The sequence below is a fragment of the Vigna radiata genome, chromosome 8 (genome assembly GCF_000741045.1).
Source record: "Vigna radiata var. radiata cultivar VC1973A chromosome 8, Vradiata_ver6, whole genome shotgun sequence".
Classification (NCBI taxonomy): domain Eukaryota; kingdom Viridiplantae; phylum Streptophyta; class Magnoliopsida; order Fabales; family Fabaceae; genus Vigna; species Vigna radiata.
In genome coordinates this window covers 2,362,586-2,381,626 of record NC_028358.1, presented here as the reverse complement: position 1 = coordinate 2,381,626, position 19,041 = coordinate 2,362,586, and the positions used below count along the sequence as shown (strand labels likewise).

The window sequence follows — 19,041 nt, the reverse complement described above, 5'->3', positions numbered from 1 at the left end:
GGAAGGTGTAGGGTATTTTTGGAATAAAAGAAAATACGAGGAGATGTAGAATATTTTTGAAATAAATTAAAATAGTGGGGAGGTAGAGGTCCCACTTGGGGAGGTGTAGGGAGCAACACCCGTTCAAGTTTTATGTGTGAAAAGAATAAAAATCTTTGTTTGGTTGTGATTAGAAATGTAAAAAAAATAACGTGACTCACAAAAATAATTTTACTCTTTAATCCATTGTAGGTTATTTTTATTAAACCTAGGCAACCTTTAAATATAAAATATCAATTTACTTAAAATCAAAATCACCTAAATCTATTTTATCTTAAATAAAACCAAACTAAATATTACTAAACCCAAAACTAATAAAATAATTTCCATGAGACTTTGAATTGAAATAATTTCATATGCCATGGAATAAGAACTCAAATTTTAAAAGTATTATAAGATTTTTTAAGTAGGGATTAAGTCAAGAAGCGTTAAATTACTCCATCAATACTCAGAGAGAGGAAGTTTAGGAATTTGATACATCGTCAGACACCATTATTGCATGTTGCTAAACTCCAGTTAGACAATGTCATTGACTTGGGGGGCTGGCCACCACTTTTGACCCTCAGGCACGGTCAAATAAGTGAGTTTTAGGAAATTGTGATTATTTCTATTCCTTTTATAATCATTGTTATAATGATGTGAGCATAATCTGTTACCATGTTATAGTACGTAGTGAAAATTTTATGTGTTTCTAATTTTTATATGAACGTACAATATATTACTTTTGATTTTAATTTAAATATTTTGTATAACTCAAACATGAATAATATATTTTAATTGAAAAAAAAAATTCCTTCTGCTCATTAAAATAATCATGTTAGTACATCTCTTACAAACTTGCATCTATGCGTGTGTTGGTGAAGCCATTGTATAATATATTTTTTTTTCAAAAATTGTAAAGCATATTAATATTAATATGCATGATACATACACAGAGATTGGTCTGCACATTTTCGCTTAAATTATTTTCACCCCTCATAAATTGCTGAGAAACTTAACCATAGGGATTTCTGAATGTCTTCAAGAGATTAGGAATATCATACGCAAGCATATCTTCCACTGTTTGGATCATCTTTTTATTCAATTTCTCAAACTTGTCAATGTTGTAACCATTCAAAGTCTCTCTAAATTGTTCAACGCTTGGAAAGTCACCAGCTGGTAGATGAAACTCCCTTTGTACCTGATATTACAACATTAGCATTTCAATTTTCAATTATTATTATAACTAAACATGCATGTGAGTTTAATTATATATATATAAAGCAAAATTCATACCTTTACAAATTCATCTCCCAAATTATCAATGAGCTTTTGTTGAGCTTTAGCTTTTCCTATCATTGTAGGCATTTGCTTCTTTAGATGACTAACAATGTAAGCATGTATCACAGCAGATCTAGCTCGTTTTACAAATTCATTGATCTGCAATATAAAAAATAATTAACATTTTATCTTATGAAACTTTTGTATCCACGAAATCTTGATTTTGTTCTACAATAGGGTTTTCTTATCAAATGTTTCATGAGAAAAGTTATATAAACAAGTATTTCAAATTTACAATTTTGTATATGTGTTGGAAGTTCCACATCGATTATAGATAAAACAAAATTATAATATATCAGTGAGGTGCAAACCTCATCTTACAAACTGGTTTTGTAGGGTTGAGTTAGTCTTAAACTCACCTCCCAATAATTTGTAAATACTTTTTCATCAAAATAGCTTTTAACAAACAAGAATACATATGAATAATCCTTAAATACTGGATAAAGTATAATGAAAATTATAAATAAAACGCACTTTACGATCACAAGCTTTCTTTGGTATATCTTTTAGATCTGATAGAAGATCATCTTGTTCTTTTTGAAATATTTCATCTTCAAGTGGATTGATGGAATCTTGTGTAGATCTCTCGTTGAAAGAACTGCAGAAAAAAAAAGTTTAATCATAAAATGGACAAGACAATTTTATATGATAATGAATGAAACAAAAGTATAACCAAATCTAAATTATACAAGAATGTAAACAAAAAATGTGTAAGTTTATGACATTTTTAAGGTTTAGAATTGAACACACATACAAATTATAAAGTGACTTACCCAATATATACACGCATGACTTCAGGAACATTTAATGCTTTTCCAAGTGACCACATCAATGCACCGTATATTCTCATTAGCTACAACGTTGGATCAAACAAAAATATAAGCTAAATTTTGACCTTAAGTAAAACCACATTAGATTAAGTAAAAATAAAATATTAGTGATGTATGTTTTTACTTGTTGAGGATCAACTTGGTCTGCCTTGTTTAAGACAACTCGAATTTTGTCATCATTTCCTTTTAGGGATGATATCACACGTTTGAACTCATCGCTAATATCAAGTTTGTGAGGATCAAACAAAAGGAGTATCAAATCACATTTAGCAGCAAACCACGATGTTACACCTGTAAAGTCATATTGTCTTTGTGTCCTTTGTTTTTCTCCCGACAAAACTCCAGGGCTATCAACAAATGAAATGTAGTCCAATAACTTTGAACAAATGATACAAAAAGAGAGAGTTAAGTTTCAAATGCTACAAAATAAATCTCTTAGATTTTGTTTTAAATATGTATAAAAGAATCTTACAGGATGTGGCATTTGAGAACACTCAAATTTTGACAAAAATGATGTGCCAAACGTAGTAAGACCACTAAATGGCATGTCTGCTTGGACAGCAACAGTGTTCCCAGGAACGCTTCTTTCATCAGGTCCAGACTATGCCAAAAAAGAAACTACAATTAACTCTTCAAAACTAAAGTAAAATTGTTTTTGTTTTTCAAGATAATAATACTAATAAGGTTTAATGTCTCAATATGTCCCTATTTTCATCCAGAATCTCAAATAGGTCTTTTTTTTTTTGGCGTCTCAATTGAGTCTTTATTTTTATAAAATTGAATCAAATAATGGTCTTTCTGTCAAATTGAGATGACGCCGTTAAAAAGAGTATGCTGACATTTTAGTATTTTATTATGTGGTATTAAATACGTGACTGAATTGTATTTTTTTAATTTTTGAATTAAAAAATAAAATATATAGAGTATATTTTATTTTAGGAAAATAAGGACTTAATTGAGAGGCTGAAAAAGAAGGAGACCTATTTAGAATTCTTAATGAAAATAGGAATTGAGACATTAAACCTATTAATAATGTATATGAATTCAAGATTCAGAGTGCATGGTTCATAATTTAGGGTCTAGAGATCAAGGTTTGGAATTCAAAATTTTGAAGTATAAAGATACGGTAACAAACTTAAGGTTTAGAGTTCAAAGTTTAGAATATATACGTACCATAACAACAACAAACCTATCTGTTGTTGGTTCTGGTCCAATATGAGCTCCTAATACATTGGCAATACAAATTGTATAACTTGTGTGAGGAATTTGAAATGTATATTATTGATATAGAATTTGAAGTTGAAGAATCACTTGCCTGGATAAGTAGTTCTAAGCATATGTTTGATGAATGTTGTTTTTCCAGTAGAATATTGACCCAAAAGTAGAATCATAGGTTTGGCATCAAAGTCACTATTTGTCTGTAATGCATAAAGAAAAATAATCATATCCTTTTTCATATATATAATTGTGAGTATACATGTATCCATGTTTGAGTAAACAAATTAAATGAAATATAAAAGATCTATTTGTATTTCTTAATGAAACAAAGGAAAAAAGAATAAACTACTAACCAATAAAGGAGATACAAAATCATTATAACGATAAGTAACTTCTAAAGGCTTCAACTTTTGAAGGTAAAGTCTCTTCAAACCATCTATCACTGATGTAACCGAAGAAGCAGGCACCTTCGTATACCCAAAAATATAAATATATATTAGAAGAAATTAAAATGTGAAAATACAAATAAGTCGACCCAACATAATATTAAAAAAATCTAATACATAATTCATTCAAAGATAAATATAATCACTTAATTATTTATCTAGTCATGGAGGAGTATGACTTGTTGGACTAAGCAATATATCAAAAAGTTAAGGCAACAAATTATACAACTAAAAGATAATAAGAATATATATATATATATATATTTGCTAACGGTACAAGTTTTAGCATTTCATAAAAACAATTAGTCAAAAACATCCAATTATTACTTACAATAACCATCAAAAAGTGAAAATGTTTTTCAAATCATACTACTTATAAATAATGAATTAGAGCCGTCAAAATGGGTTACAACCCGCGAGCCAATCCGGCTCATCATGGATTCGGACTGGGTTGAGTTTGAAAAAATTGAATTTATTATTTTATTTATGAAACTTATGGCATATAAAAAACTTATTTGTATGTTTTTGGATGATATTTAGATTATATTGTACTTTTTATTATTATTTTGAATTGTCTTCAGTTTAACATTATTTTTTTTGGAGTGAAATTTGTTTAAATTTGAATCTAGAAAGTTTGTAATTTTTTTTTTATTTAAAAAAAAATTGTAATTAAATGGGCTATTGAACCAACCCGTTTATCCACCAACCCGTGGTAGGTCGAACCGAGTTCAAATTTTTCTGGCTCGCTGATAAATGAGCCGAGTTGAGTTGGCTTACTAAGTGATTAACCCGTGATGAGCCGGACTGGATTGAGACGGGCTGGGTTGAGCCGAGTTACCCGTTAAAAGAAGTAATTATTCAAGTAACAAAATTCTTACCTTTTTTACTGACTTTGAAGAAAACCAATAACTTGCAGGTGATGGTTGAGGACTAACTGCATGATTTCCCATGAGCGAAATTGATAAAAAAAAATGAAGAAAGAAAAAGGATAAAAGTAATGTGAATAAATGCCTTTAATAATTGAATTATTATACATTACCACTCAAATCTTTATCTTTATTTTTTCGCCTTTTCTTCTGCACAAACAAATCCATGTAATAATAAGTTATTTCCCTAAATCAATATAAAATTTCAGCATAAAAAATAAAAAAAAAAACTTACTGCAACTAATGCATCCAAACCCTCCATTGTGGGTGGTTTTACATATCTCATTGCTGAAATAAAAATCAATCATATGTATAGTAGCTTCTATGATATAAATTTAATAATTGACAAAAATGAAAATGCAAATTTTTTATTGATATTAAAAAAAAAAAATATAGCCATTAAACCAAACAATGGAAAAACAAAGAAAACTTACCATCACTATTTACTACATCTTGTGTTATTGGGTATCCACTTTGTGCTAAAGAGACAAGCTATAGTTGGAATGTATTAGTTAGGTTTTTGAAAATTGGAAAACATTAAGTTCAAAAAACATGTTAAAGAATTAATTTTGTACCTGCATAGCAGTCACAAATTCTCTGAAACCTAAATATCCTTCTCGTTTAGAATCTGCAATGGCCCATACCTTGTTTTGATAAAAGGGAACAAGAAGAAACTAGTTAGTTACAAAGAAGAAACAAATATATCAAACGAGTGTTAATTACTTTTACAATAATAAAAAATATAATTATAAAAATTAATATAAATAGTTTTTATAATTTATTGTGCGAATAGTTTTTATTTATTTGATATAAAAATGTTTAAGTTTAAAACTGTTAAAATGAGTCATTTGAGGTTCAACAGTTCTTTATTAGTTGGTCACTTAGTAAGTCAATCCTACTCAACTCACTTGTTAGTGAATTAAAAAACTTGTTGAATTTGTTAGTGAATTAAAAAACTTTACAGTTGGTTTGACACATCATTGGTTGGTTGGTTAAATGAGTTAACTCGCATAATCATAATATTTTTTTCAATCCCAAAAAAATTACAATTTTTTTCTAATTAAAATCTAAATAAAGTTTAATCTAAATACAATCCAAAATGATGTTAAACTCCAAATATGATCCAAAATAATGAAAAATACAATATAATCCAAATACATTTAGAGAAAAGAAAACATTTATGATTTTTGTTTTTTAATATAATTCAATATTTAGAATTTACCAGTGGTTTGGTGAGCCAATCTGACCACCACTGATTCAACCTAAATGAGTTGAATTCATTTTTTTTAACTTATGTTGAATCAAATTAATTCGCAGATTTTGACAACTTAAAAAGAAAAACGAAAAATGACTAAATTTAGAAAATGGATTCACTTGAAGGGTTGAAAAAAAAATGTATACAAAAAAATAAATGAATTTAATTTATATAATTGTATAGATTATTTGAGAAAAACACTTAATATTATAAATAAGTTTCTTCTTTTTCAACATTGATATTCATTATATTAAAAACAAACTCTAAACATATAAGTTATTCAATATAACACATCATGGTGTGTGATTAAATTGAGATCTCAAAAACAATTTTTTTTAAAAAATGTTTTATCCTTAATCTTAATCCACAAATAGATTGTCCTTATCAATGTCTCCTCCTTTTCCTGTGCATAGAACAAATTTATAAAGTACAAAACCTGTTTCAAATCTTGTCGTGATAAGTTTGACATGGCAAAAAATTTGACAGCTTCAGTCCCTGTGAAACGACCATCCCCATCTGAATACATACAAATTTCATTATTAGCAGAACAACAACTTCATTTTTCCATAAAACAATCACACAAATGACAACATAGGAAGGTTAATTAATAAAAACAGTTTTTAAACTAATTCAAAATTTAATTATTTTGCAAATTTATATTAATCACTAAAGAACGTAACAAAGATAAAAAATAAAAATAAATTGTTCAAACGAACCTGCATCTGCATAATTGAACCACTCTTCATATAGGGTTTGATTATCTTTGATAGTTGAATCAACTGGAACTATAGCAAGTTCCATTATAAGAACAATTTAGAAAATTGATTTTTGTGTGAGATATATATGAAGAGGGTCTGAGATGCTTGCAGAGGAATGATTATCCCATTGACGTTGTTGCAAACCATGCATGACACAAATTTCCTGCTTTTTATATTGTTAATGTTTATGTTAAGTGTTCAGAATCTGGAATTGGAATTTCCATTAATAACTGCATATTATCACGTTAAAAGAGGAAACCATGTTCAAACTTTTCTTAAAATTAGTATAAGAATGGGTTGACAATATTATTACACGACTCATCATTTAATGTGAATTCATTTCATTTGGAATAAATTCAAGCACCTCAAAATAGTTGGTTTATAGTTTTAAAAAAAAAAATACTAAAATTATACTTTACTTTATTATTCTTGGATTAAACATATGTTAGTAAACACAAAATTAAAATTCGTCTTTTTCTATTTTTTATATAATTTTGTTTTCAAATTTTAAAAATAAATAAATATAATTTTTTTTAACTATGAATCCTTTCACATATGAGACCGTGTTTCATGTTGCACACATCAAGTCTACAATTTTCTTTTCTATGTCTCAATTAGTTGTTATAATATTATCCTAAGAGCATAGTTTAATATGTAAAACAAAATTAACACTATTAGATTAAAATTATTATATCTATTTGTATTTTAACATGTAAAACAAAATTAAGACAAAGATAAATTTTAATTTTACATATAAGTTTAGAAACTAAAATCATATTTAAATAATTAATTTTTAATATAAATTCTTTAAATTATATATGTTATTTGAGGATCGAATATATTCTGTAAAGAAGGTTTTCACTCAATTTTTTTTTTGCATGAAATTATTAACAGTGTTGCTGTAACTTGTTTTTTTAGGCGCTGTTGAGATTTCTAATTTCAAAGAAAGGATATATACGGTTTAAATAGAAGTTCGAAGGGAAAATCTATGTAAAACTTTAAATTTAATTATTTGGTCTCTGTTTATTTTTTTAATTAGTTTTATTTTTTGACATTTTCTTAGCAATTGAATTTTATTCCTAGATAAATTTGTAATATATTTTTAATATTTATTGTTGCAATACTATCTTTTTAACATTTACTCTTAGGTGGGTAAAACACACATGAAATTTCATCTTAAAGAGTATTGAAAATAAAGTTATGAGAAAAACATGTTAATGTGCTTTTAAAATTAAAAAAAAAAAAATTTTAAGAAGTTATTTGTATGAAATCCTTAATGATGTAATTTTTAGAAGATAAATGATTTTTTTTAAAAAAATTGAAATGCTTGATGTAAGAACCTAAAAAAAGTGATATGTATTTTAAAATAATAAGGTTATGTATTTTAATATTAAAATCATTTAATAATATAAATATAATTTTATTAACACGTTTCATTATCTAAAACATTTTTCATCTTTATAAAATTTACTATCTGAGTTCCTTCTCTCTTCCCTATAAGATTTATGGCTCCAGAAACATCTATTTAATGATCAGAAAATTACAAAAGTGAATCTTCCATTATCTGGATTGTTTTTATTATAGAATAAATAAGTTTTTACTCATTTTTTCTTTAATTATTAGTTTAATACACATACATATAGAATTCTTTGCATGAGTCACCTACTCTCTTTTTCTAGCTTCTTTAATTATTAGTTTAATACACATACATATAGAATTCTTATTTTTATCATGATTTTGTGCTTTATAGACTTTTTAGAGTTTCCTGAATTGAAAGAGATATAATAGCTGTATAGAAGAGATATAATAGCTGTATAGAACCGTGATAGTTTTTCTAATAAGATAAGAGAAGCTAGTGAATGTCTTTGGTTTTCTTCCATTCTTAGATTAGATTTCTTTTCTATCCCCTCTCTCTACCTGTTAAAATTTTATGTTAGATATATAAATTTCAAATCCATTTCATGATCATTGTTCATTAAACTTATTTCACTTATGGGGATCATTTCCTAAGTTCAACTGTTACATGGCTCTAGAAATACTTCAATTCTAAAGATAATCATCGGCAAAAATGCACCCCAATTTGTTGCTAGGTTCAATGAAATGGTATGCACTGCAACAATAAAAATATATTTATCCCAGCAAGGTCATTATATAGATCGCATGATGCTATCGCAGGCTTGGTTAAAAACAAAATTCTCAAGGGAGATGGAATAATCATGCGCAGCCAAAATTAAATGCACAATTTATGCAATTTCAAGAACAGAAGCTATTGTCAGATTATATACAACAAAAACATTTTTCCAATCTGAAATTACCTCGGACTAATGAACTTCACTCTTCAAATCACAGAATATGTAATGGATCACAAACATCAAAGAACTACATCTTTATGAAGAAAAATTAATCAACTGTATAATATGCAGGGTAACAAGATGTCAACTATATTTCAAAACAAAATTCTAACCATTTTCAAAGTAATAAACAAGGCCTGCAAATCACATTCTAAGGCTCCACAGTTGACACCTGTTGCCATTCCCCGTCTACTGCTTCCTTCCACAATGTCACATTGTTGTTCCCATCAGCCACAGCCAGTATGTTTCCTGTCAGTGACCATGAAACCCTCCAAACAGGTGTATTGAAATCATTCAAAACCTTGCCTTCCCACCGATCACCCTCTTTTGCCACGGTCCATATAACCACTTTACCATCCTGCGATGCACTAGCAATAGTAGACTTAGGTAGCCCTAGATTGGGTGCCCAAGCAACATCTCGAACCCAATCTGTGTGCATATGAAGAGCAGGGAAGCAGTCCATCTTCCACAGTCCATTGCTGAGCTTCCATACCTTCACAGTATTATCACATCCACCAGAGCACAGCTTTTGCACAGGATCAAGCAACCCTGCACCAACCAGGGCACCTGGTGCCATTGATGGTGCCCATGACACAGAAGTGACACCGACTGGGTGAGCCTGATCAATCCCTGCAGTGTCCCAGCCACCATCTGCTCTTGCAGTGAAAATAGATATATTCCCATTTGATGAGCCACAAGCCAAGCAGAGACCCAACTCGTGGGGCGCCCAAGCAATAGAATTCACAGATGATTTGTGCTCATCAAACACATGAGCTTGAATCCATTCATTTTGGTTACCCTCCTTCCATATAATGACACGGCCATCATAGGAACACGATGCAAGTAGAGAACCAAACTTTGGGTGAGCCCACACTACTTGCCAAACAGGTCCTTGGTGACCAGTCAATGTTGCTAGATGCTGAGAGGCCGTGTTGCTCACTCCAATTATCTTAATTGTGTGATCTGATGAAGCTGTTGCCAGCCTCTTTCCATAGTAATCCATCGCAACATCATGGACCGTGTCTTGGTGACCCGTTTCAACCTTCTGAGAAGGCATATTTCTGCTATCAACACACACAAAATGCAAAAAGTTAGTTTCAAAAAATTTGTAAGTGAAACTAATAGTCTAAATTAAACCCTCTGTCAATTAGTCAATTCCAATGTAGAAAAGGTAAAACAGATATCGAATAAAAGGCAATGAAGGAGTAACAAAAGCATAAGATTCAATACCAAATACACAGTTATATAACATTTTCCAAGCAAGCAACTCATCGAACTTCAAAAAACAATTCGCAATACATAATAATAAATCCATCACCAAAAACATAATACTCAAGCAAAACCCTATTCCCAAGGTGATGAAAAATGAAAACCCAGCCAAAGGTTTTAAATTTTAAACAAATATTCATCGAATTTAGCACTGAAGAAAGAGAAACACAATTCCGTGCAAATCAAGATCCATAAATGGTCATAGAATCGCAAGCAATTCGAAAAATTAGAAACATCAAACCCTGTAAAAAAAAGGACAATTGGGGGGAATGATTAACCTTTGAAAACAAACCTCATCTGGAGAAAAAAAAAATTGGGTGAAGTGAGGAAATTGTCCCAAAAGAGAGATGTATCCAATAAATAAGAAGGATCGAAAAATGGGTACGGAATCAGAAGATCTAAGCTGAAATTTGAATAGATCGAGATAAAATAGAGAAAGGACCTGAGAAAGACAGAGAGAAAGTGAAGGAGCCAAGGGTGGCTGCCGGAGTTGCCCTAGACGGTGGCGCGAGTAAGGGTGGCCGGTGAGTGTGAGATGAAATATAACGAAAAAACCGAAACTGAAGAACATGATTTCTTATAACCAATACCATCGTTTAAAATATACATTTTCTTTTTCATTTTACCCTTTAAATAATTATTTTTTTAAAATTAAAATAATTATCTAACTAATTTTATTTTTATGACATTTTTTTAAATTTATTTATATTTTTATTTAATATTTTTAAATTTTATTATTCTCAAACTAAAATAACTATCTATAAAAAAATTACTTACAAAAAGTATCTCCAATAAATTTATAAAAATTATATATATTTATTTTACAATTATAATAATAATAATTTAATATTTTTATTATAAAAAATAAACTCGTGTAACATAATTAAAGTATTAATATATCGAAATCACAATACAAATTTTTCTCATTTTTCAACCTTTAAAATAAGATGTTAGCAAAACTAAGAGAAATATATCTAAAAAAGACTATCTGACTGCTCAAATTACGAGTATGCGTCAAATGTTATAAACGAAAATGTAACTAATTATCTTGTGTTGGCAAAAAAGTTTGTACAACAACTTCTTTTCTTTATCTCATTCATGTTGGCAAAAGGGTTAGTAGATTGTAGGGGGGAAACATTATTATAATTAGAGTTAGTTTTTTTCAGTCCATTAATTGTTTTTACATAAGATAAATATGTATATTGGTTGAAACATCTTAAGTGGTATGATATTATATTTATATTAAGTTTATAGACCTTAACTTGATTAGATTTGTGTCACCCAGATAATAATTGTGATTAATTTGTTTAATGATATATTAATACATTTTAACTCTTAGCCTTTAATAATTACAATTGATCTTTATTATTACAATGTGATTAGGTTAATGTAATATCAATTATTACAAAAGGAGATGTTATAAAGCAAGTGTTTATGACGGTTTAAAACAATTCGAGATATATATGTATGAATTGAAATCATTTTGATTATTACGAATCAGTATGATGTTAGGTAAAGATTCATGTTTGCCTGAAATAATTATGAATTGAGATCATTTTAATCAATATGATATTAGGTAAATATTTATGTAGGTCTGAAATAACCTTGAATACATGATCAAGATGATCTCAAATACATATAATACATTAGTTCCTATACTTGATTCAAACGAGTATTGAAATATCAAAACTCTCTAGGTGATAGTATCATATGAAGCAAAGAAATGAAAAAAAAAATTATGTTCTTTAATTACTTTGTCCTACATGTATATTATGATTATTTTTTAAATTTTTATATAATGATTTTTGTTCATAAATAAATGAATGCTATTAACTTTTATACAATACATTTAGACATTTTTTTATCTACTTTAGTTGTTTAATCTTATTTTTTTATGAAATATTATTGTTTATTAAAGTTTCACATTGAATAATATGAAAATAAAAATACTAGAAAACTATTATATAAAAAAAAAAACAGGAGTTAATTTGAGAATCATCATTACAAATTAATATATACTAGTGTATGAAAGATATGAATATATGTCATTTTGTTAAGAAAAATTGAATTGAAAGATTTTCAATTTTCATAAAAAAAAAAACTGTAAAAATGGTTTACAGTTTTTGTAGGAAAAATTGCGCGTTAAGTTTATTCCTTTTTTGTATTTTTATTTAGATTTAGATTTTCAGTAATTTGTAAGTATATTTTTGTTTGAAGAGATTTCTTTAATTGCTTAATTTTCAAGACATATTTACTTAATTTATTGACGATAATGGATGCATAAAAAATGTAAACTGACTGATAAAAATTGTTGATTGCAGTTTGATTGAGAAGTGTAAGAAATTACGAATTCATGCGGAATTTTACCCAATTTTTAGTGATATCTATAAATTGATAAATGTTGATAAAAGACTATTATAGTTTTCATGCATTAGAGAGGAAAACAAATGCAATAATACACACAGATAAATATATATATATATAGTTTCATCTAAACAAGTGTTGATGAAACCATTGCATAACTTTACAAAAACGTTGAAGCATATTAAGATTAATATGCATCAGTTATACATAAAGATTTACTTTGACAAGTTTCAATTATTTATTTTTTTTTCTAATAAATGAGCCAACAACTTAACCATATGGATTTCTGAATGTACTCAAGAGTTTTGGAACATCATAGGCAAGCATATCTTCCACTGTCTGTATCATCTTTTTATTCAATTTTTCAAATTTGTCAATGTTATAACAGTTCAAGGTCTCTTTGAATTGCTCAACATCTGGAAAATCACCTGCTGGTAGATGAAACTCCCTTTGTATCTGATTACAACATTAGCATTTCAATTTTCAATAATTAATATGACTAAACATGCATGTGAGTTTAATTTATTTAAAGAAAAAATCATACCTTCACAAATTCTTCTTCCAAATTATCAATGAGTTTTTGTTGAGCTTTAGCTTTTCCTATCATAGAAGGCATTTGCTTCTTAAGATGACCCATAATGTAAGCATGTATCACAGCAGATCTAGCTCGTTTTACAAATTCATTGATCTGAAATATAAAAAAAAAAAATGTTAATCAAAAGAGAATAATAGTCTATAATACCAATTTGTTATTTAGACTTGGCTTTCGGTTTTGTAGTTTTGTATTCCGAACGGTTCTGTGTTAGACCGTTCGTGCTTTCGTTTTGTTAGTTTACCGAACGGTGTGTTAGACCGTCCGGTTGTTAGCTTTGTTCGTTTGGCTTTGATTTTCTTTGCTGTTTGTTTTCTTGGTTATATATTGTAACCAACCCCTTGTTTCAGATACGACTTTACACGTAATATTCATTTTTCGATCTCTTTGTTCTCTCTTCTGCTTCTTTCTGTTTTTCTGGGTTTTCTCGTTTCACTCTCTCGAACTCAACACAATTATTAAAGTATACAATCTTGGATCTATCAAGAAAGAGGTTCATTGAGGAGATATAACATCAATGAAATTTGAGTTTAACTATATACAGGATTGACATCATTCTCTATTCAAAATACCTTCCACAATAGTGTTTCCCTTTCCAAATTTTTCATGAGAAAAGTTATATAAAGAAGTATTTCAAATTTACAAACTTGTAGTTGTAAATATTTTTTCATCAAAATAGCTTTTAACAAAAAGGAATACATGTGAATAATCCTAAAGTAGTAGATTGATTATAATGAAAATTATAAACGAAACTCACTTTACGATCACAAGCTTTCTTTGGTATATCTTTTAGATCTGATAGAAGATCATCTTGTTCTTTTTGGAATATTTCATCTTCAAGTGGACAGGTGGAATCCTGTGTAGACCTCTCGTTGAAAGAACTGTAGAAAAAACAAAGGTTTGATCATAAAATGGACAATACAATTTTATATGATAATGAATGAAACAAAAGTATACCAAATCTAAATTATACAAGAATGTAAATAAAAAATGTGTAAGTTTATGACAGTTTTAAGGTTTAGAATTGAACAGACTTACCCAATATATACACGCATGACTTCAGGAACATTCAATGCTTTCCCAAGTGACCACATCAATGCACCATATATTCTCATTAGCTGCAACATGGGATCAAACAAAAATATAAGACAAATTTTACCTTAAGTAAAACCACATTAATTTAAGTAAAAGTAAAATATTAGTGATGTATGTTTTTACTTGTTGAGGATCAACTTGGTCTGCCTTGTTTAAGACAACTCGAATTTTGTCATCATTTCCTTTTAGGGATGATATCACACGTTTGAACTCATCGCTAATATCAAGTTTGTGAGGATCAAATAAAAGGAGTATCAAATCACATTTAGCAGCAAACCACGATGTTACACCTGTAAAGTCATATTGTCTTTGTGTTCTTTGTTTTTCTCCAGACAAAACTCCAGGGCTATCAACAAATGTAATGTAGTCCAATAACTTTGAACAAATGATACAAAAAGAGAGAATTAAGTTTCAAATGCTACAAAATAAATCTCTTAGATTTGGTTTTAAATATGCATAAAAGAATCTTACAGGATGAGGCATCTGAGAACACTCAAATTTGGACAAAAATGATGTGCCAAATGTAGTAAGACCACTAAATGGCATGTCTGCTTGCACAGCAACAGTGTTTCCAGGAATGCTTCTTTCATCAGGTCCAGACTATGCCAAAACCAACTACAGTTAACTCTTCAAAACTAAAATAACAATTTCTTTTTCAAGAAAATATTTAATGTAAATGAAACTATTTAGAGTTTAGAATTTAAGATTTATACGTACCATAACAACAACAAACCTATCCGTTGTTGGTTCTGGTCCGATATGAGCTCCTAATAACATTGACAAGAAAAACAAATCACTAATACAATTAACTTGTGTGAGGAATTTCAAATGTATATTATAGACAGAATTTGAGGTTGGAGAATCACTTACCTGGATAAGTAGTTCTAAGCATATGTTTAATGAATGTTGTTTTTCCAGTAGAATATTGACCCAAAAGTAGAATCATAGGTTTGGCATCAAAATCACTATTTGTCTGTAATAAATAAAAATAGTGATCGATAAAAAAAAATAATTAATTGCATACCTTTACCTTCCTCCATATATAAATGGTGTTTATTACATGATTAAGCAAACAATGAAATTAAGTCTAAACTAACTAGTTATATTTCTTATTAAATAAAACAAATAACACACTAACCAAAAAAGGAGAGACAAAATCGTTGTATTGGTATGCAACTTCTAAAGGCTTCAACTTTTGAAGATAAAGTTTCTTCAAACCATCTATAACTGATGTAACTGAAGCCACAGATACCTAAAAACATATGCTCAAAATTAAAAATACTAAAAGAAAATTAAAATTTAAAGAACAAGTAATTCTCACTTAATTTCTCTTTTTACACACACTTACAAAAATATTAGAAGAATAAAGAAATAGAACTAATATTTCAAATGTAGAGCCATTAAATAATTAACTAATATTTCTAATAAATCTTCTTAAATTCTTAGATAAATAAAATCACTTGATTTATTTCTCTATTCATACATAAATTTAACATGTTTGAGTGAATCTTTATCTAAACAATATTATAGAGTTAAAAGATGAACAATATTAAGCAATTAAAGTAACAAATAGTTTTCCAATGTTAATTCTAAAAGAGCTAGAAATGAAGTATCAATCAATGTGACAAAATTCTTACCTCTTTTTTTGACTTTCCAGAAAACCAATTACTTGGGGCTGATGGTTGAGGACTAACTGCATGACTATAAGTGAGTTAAATGGATAAAAATAAATAAATAAGTAAAGAAAAAAGAAAAAAAAAGTAATATTGATGAATGCACTTTTTAATTAAACTAGTATACATTACCACTTAATTCTTTATCTTTATGTTTGCGTTTTTTCTTCTGCATAAAAAAAAAATAAAAAAACCCCATTTAATCACTAAATGATCAATGTACAGAATCAACAGAAAAAAAAAAATACTCACTGCAATTAATGCATCCAAACCTTCCATTGTGGGTGGTTTTACATATTTCATAGCTGAAATAAAAGTCAATCATATGTTATATACTAACTTCTATAATGTAAATTTAATGAGTGATAAAAATCAAAGTACAAAATTTTAATTAATGCAGACAACAAAACTAATAAACCAAACAACATATAAAAGCAAACAGAAATTACCATCACTAGTTAATAGATCATGTGTTATTGAGTGTCCACATTGTCCTAAAGAAACAAGCTGCAATTCAAATGGTTTAGGTTTTCAAATTTGGTAAAAAATTAAACTTTTAAAAAAAAAAGACTTTCTCAAGAAAAAAGAATTAATTTTTCTACCTGCATAGCAGTGACAAACTCTTTGAAACCTAGATATCCTTCTCGTCTTGAATCTGCAATGGCCCATACCTTATTTTAATAAGTGAACACAGAAAAAAATAATTAGTTATAAGGAAGTAAAAAATATTAAAAGAATGATGTAAAAATATCAAATAATGTAACTTAAATAAATAGCTCATATTTGATTTTTAACAATATGGGAAAAATGGGTATGTTAAGTAAACTTTTACCTAGATAAATTTGAAATTTTTCAAAAGAATAAAACTTGCATATATTTCCTATAGTACTTTATGGGATATTCTTGCATATATATATATCTTAGGGTTAGAGCATCCAAGTGCTCTAATAATACTAATATGTTTTTTCATTGATAAAAAAAATAGATATTCTTTCATCATATATTGGTAATAAATATTATATATTACTAAAGTAAAATTTGAAATATGATTATAAAATATTAAAGATCTAAGAGATATAAAAAAATTTAAAATATATAATTAAATACAATCATCATTTATCATTTTATTTGTTGAAGATGGATTAAACTTTAATATAATACAAAATAACATTACTAATAACTATCATATTTTATACAAGTTTTATCCTTTTAAAAAATATAATAAGCATTGTTAATTAACAGCAAAATGAGTGCATTAAGTAAGAAGGAAATAAACAAATGATGAAAAAAATACAATAATTTAGTCAACATAGATGTGGAAAAGGACAACCATAGTGTGTGATGAAACACTTTAAAAATAGAATTATTTTATGTGTATATAAATTTATGTCCAAATCTTTTATTTTATTAGATGTGAAATTTTGTCTGTATCCAACATCAATTTCAATCGGAAAATACATTATATATCCTTGTTAATATATACTATTCTTATTATTCCAATGCATAAAATAAATGTATAAAATGCAAAACCTGTTTTAATTCTTGTCGTGACAAGTTTGACATAGCCAAAAACTTGATGGCTTCTTTTCCTGTAAAGCGACCATCTCCATCTGAAGACACCAGAATGCAGAATAATAATCTCATTATTTACAATAAATGCATTTATTTATTTTGCATAAGACATAGAAATTATGATAAAAGACAATGAAGATTGAAATGTTGTTGAAAATAATGAAAACCTGCATCAACATAATTGAACCACTCTTCATATAGGGTTTGATAGTCTTCAAAAGTTGAATTGATTGGAACTATCTCAAGTCCCATGATAAGAATAATACAAAAATATTATTACTTTGTTTTTTGTTTTATGATTTTGGGTAAGATGTGAAGAGGGGTTGCAGATGCATGGAAAGGGTTACATGAGAAGTTGCAAAGAATGTATCATACAAATTTAGGGTTTTTATATTATGAATGTTGATGTTCAATGCTAGGGGATGTGCTCAGAACCTAAAGTTGAAATTTCCGTTAATAACTCTGCGTACGTTAGTTAAATGAGGAAAATTGTCTTAATTTTTATTTTTATTTTTAAATTAGTTGTGAAGGGTTTGACAAAATTATACCCAACTTAGAAGTGAATTTATTTAATTTGGAATCAATTCCAGCATCTAAAAATAGTTGAATGATTTTATTTTCGTTTGTTGTATTTGATAGAACAAAATGAGTAATGAAAAAAAGTAATCAATACTATATTATTTTTTAAATTATATTATGTATTTAAGTTAACTTAGGTTTCAATTTCTCACTGACGTGAGACTATTCGTTATCAGATTCCAATTGAAGGATAATATTCCAATTTCAAGTCTCTCAAATGATATTTTTAGGATCAATCATCACGTGTTGGAGAGATTGTCTACTTTAGAGTTTTGTCCATCGTGATTTTTTTTAAAGACACTTTAAACGGTAGAAGGTTGAAAAATAATATTTAAATTATCTTATGTTTCGACTTTCAAATTATGTGATATTATTGAACTTAATAAGAATATTATATATTATTATTATAATAAACTTTTGTTTGGAGTGTTGTTGAGATTTACAATTTTAAGAAACAGTGTACACAAGTTAAATTGAAACTTCAAGAATATATGTAATTTTAAAATTTACTTGTTCACTAGTTGTTTTTCTTAATTATACTTTAATTTTAGATGTATTTTTAGCAATTGAAATTTTATATTTGGAAAATATATTGTTAACATTTGTGGAGTTGAGTTTGGCTTAAAGTTCATTGGTTAACATGATTTTATATTTATGGTTACAGTCTATTCTAGTGATATTTGTTGTTTATTGGGCATATTATTTCACCTGCGGCTGCTATTGGACTATCCATTAATGTCTATACACGTCGGCC

The 19,041-nt window shown here is 27.9% G+C and overlaps 3 protein-coding genes across 4 annotated transcripts; all 3 read right to left on the bottom strand.

The window, feature by feature from the left end:
* Positions 1 to 912: 912 nt before the first annotated feature.
* On the bottom strand, positions 913 to 6,903 carry LOC106770054 (EH domain-containing protein 1-like). 2 transcript variants are annotated; one of them, XM_022784854.1, is made up of 16 exons: positions 6,751 to 6,903; positions 6,471 to 6,550; positions 5,355 to 5,423; positions 5,201 to 5,271; positions 5,015 to 5,060; positions 4,893 to 4,929; positions 4,732 to 4,787; positions 3,761 to 3,874; positions 3,505 to 3,607; positions 3,363 to 3,412; positions 2,662 to 2,790; positions 2,314 to 2,565; positions 2,133 to 2,212; positions 1,834 to 1,957; positions 1,315 to 1,458; positions 913 to 1,219 (listed from the first exon to the last, which is right to left on the bottom strand). In XM_022784854.1, exons 1-16 carry the CDS (start codon positions 6,833 to 6,835, stop codon positions 1,034 to 1,036), a joined length of 1,626 nt encoding a protein of 541 aa, XP_022640575.1. In that variant the 5' UTR covers positions 6,836 to 6,903; the 3' UTR covers positions 913 to 1,033. The 2 variants fall into 2 exon arrangements, with proteins under 2 accessions (XP_022640575.1, XP_014511362.1); XM_014655876.2 differs by having other exon boundaries at positions 5,015 to 5,067; positions 5,214 to 5,271.
* Positions 6,904 to 9,022: 2,119 nt separating this feature from the next.
* On the bottom strand, positions 9,023 to 10,987 carry LOC106770945 (protein transport protein SEC13 homolog B-like). Its single transcript, XM_014656803.2, has 2 exons — positions 10,855 to 10,987; positions 9,023 to 10,204 (listed from the first exon to the last, which is right to left on the bottom strand). Exon 2 carries the CDS (start codon positions 10,198 to 10,200, stop codon positions 9,295 to 9,297), a length of 906 nt encoding a protein of 301 aa, XP_014512289.1. The 5' UTR covers positions 10,201 to 10,204; positions 10,855 to 10,987; the 3' UTR covers positions 9,023 to 9,294.
* Positions 10,988 to 13,046: 2,059 nt separating this feature from the next.
* On the bottom strand, positions 13,047 to 17,960 carry LOC106770053 (EH domain-containing protein 1-like). The gene is made up of 16 exons (XM_014655875.1): positions 17,876 to 17,960; positions 17,667 to 17,746; positions 16,739 to 16,807; positions 16,586 to 16,643; positions 16,389 to 16,441; positions 16,256 to 16,305; positions 16,101 to 16,152; positions 15,602 to 15,715; positions 15,334 to 15,436; positions 15,181 to 15,230; positions 14,935 to 15,063; positions 14,587 to 14,838; positions 14,407 to 14,486; positions 14,126 to 14,249; positions 13,321 to 13,464; positions 13,047 to 13,232 (listed from the first exon to the last, which is right to left on the bottom strand). The coding sequence occupies exons 1-16, from the start codon at positions 17,958 to 17,960 to the stop codon at positions 13,047 to 13,049; spliced, it is 1,629 nt and encodes a 542-aa protein (XP_014511361.1).
* Between the last annotated feature and the right edge of the window lie 1,081 nt (positions 17,961 to 19,041).

What these genes read in the sequence shown, in the direction of transcription:
- LOC106770054 (XM_022784854.1), bottom strand. Translation starts at nt 6,835, where the DNA reads ATGGAACTTGCTATAGTTCCAGTTGATTCAACTATCAAAGATAATCAA. An exon ending in AGTGATGGTAAGTTTTCTTT is followed by an intron (nt 5,061 to 5,200) that starts GTTTTTCCATTG and finishes TTCAGCAATGAG; the next exon opens with ATATGTAAAACCACCCACAA. An exon ending in AGAAAGCTTGTGATCGTAAA is followed by an intron (nt 1,459 to 1,833) that starts GTGCGTTTTATT and finishes TTTATATTGCAG; the next exon opens with ATCAATGAATTTGTAAAACG.
- LOC106770945 (XM_014656803.2), bottom strand. Translation starts at nt 10,200, where the DNA reads ATGCCTTCTCAGAAGGTTGAAACGGGTCACCAAGACACGGTCCATGAT.
- LOC106770053 (XM_014655875.1), bottom strand. Translation starts at nt 17,960, where the DNA reads ATGGGACTTGAGATAGTTCCAATCAATTCAACTTTTGAAGACTATCAA. An exon ending in GTTCAATTATGTTGATGCAG is followed by an intron (nt 17,747 to 17,875) that starts GTTTTCATTATT and finishes TGGTGTCTTCAG; the next exon opens with ATGGAGATGGTCGCTTTACA. An exon ending in ATAGGTTTGTTGTTGTTATG is followed by an intron (nt 15,064 to 15,180) that starts GTACGTATAAAT and finishes GTTTTGGCATAG; the next exon opens with TCTGGACCTGATGAAAGAAG.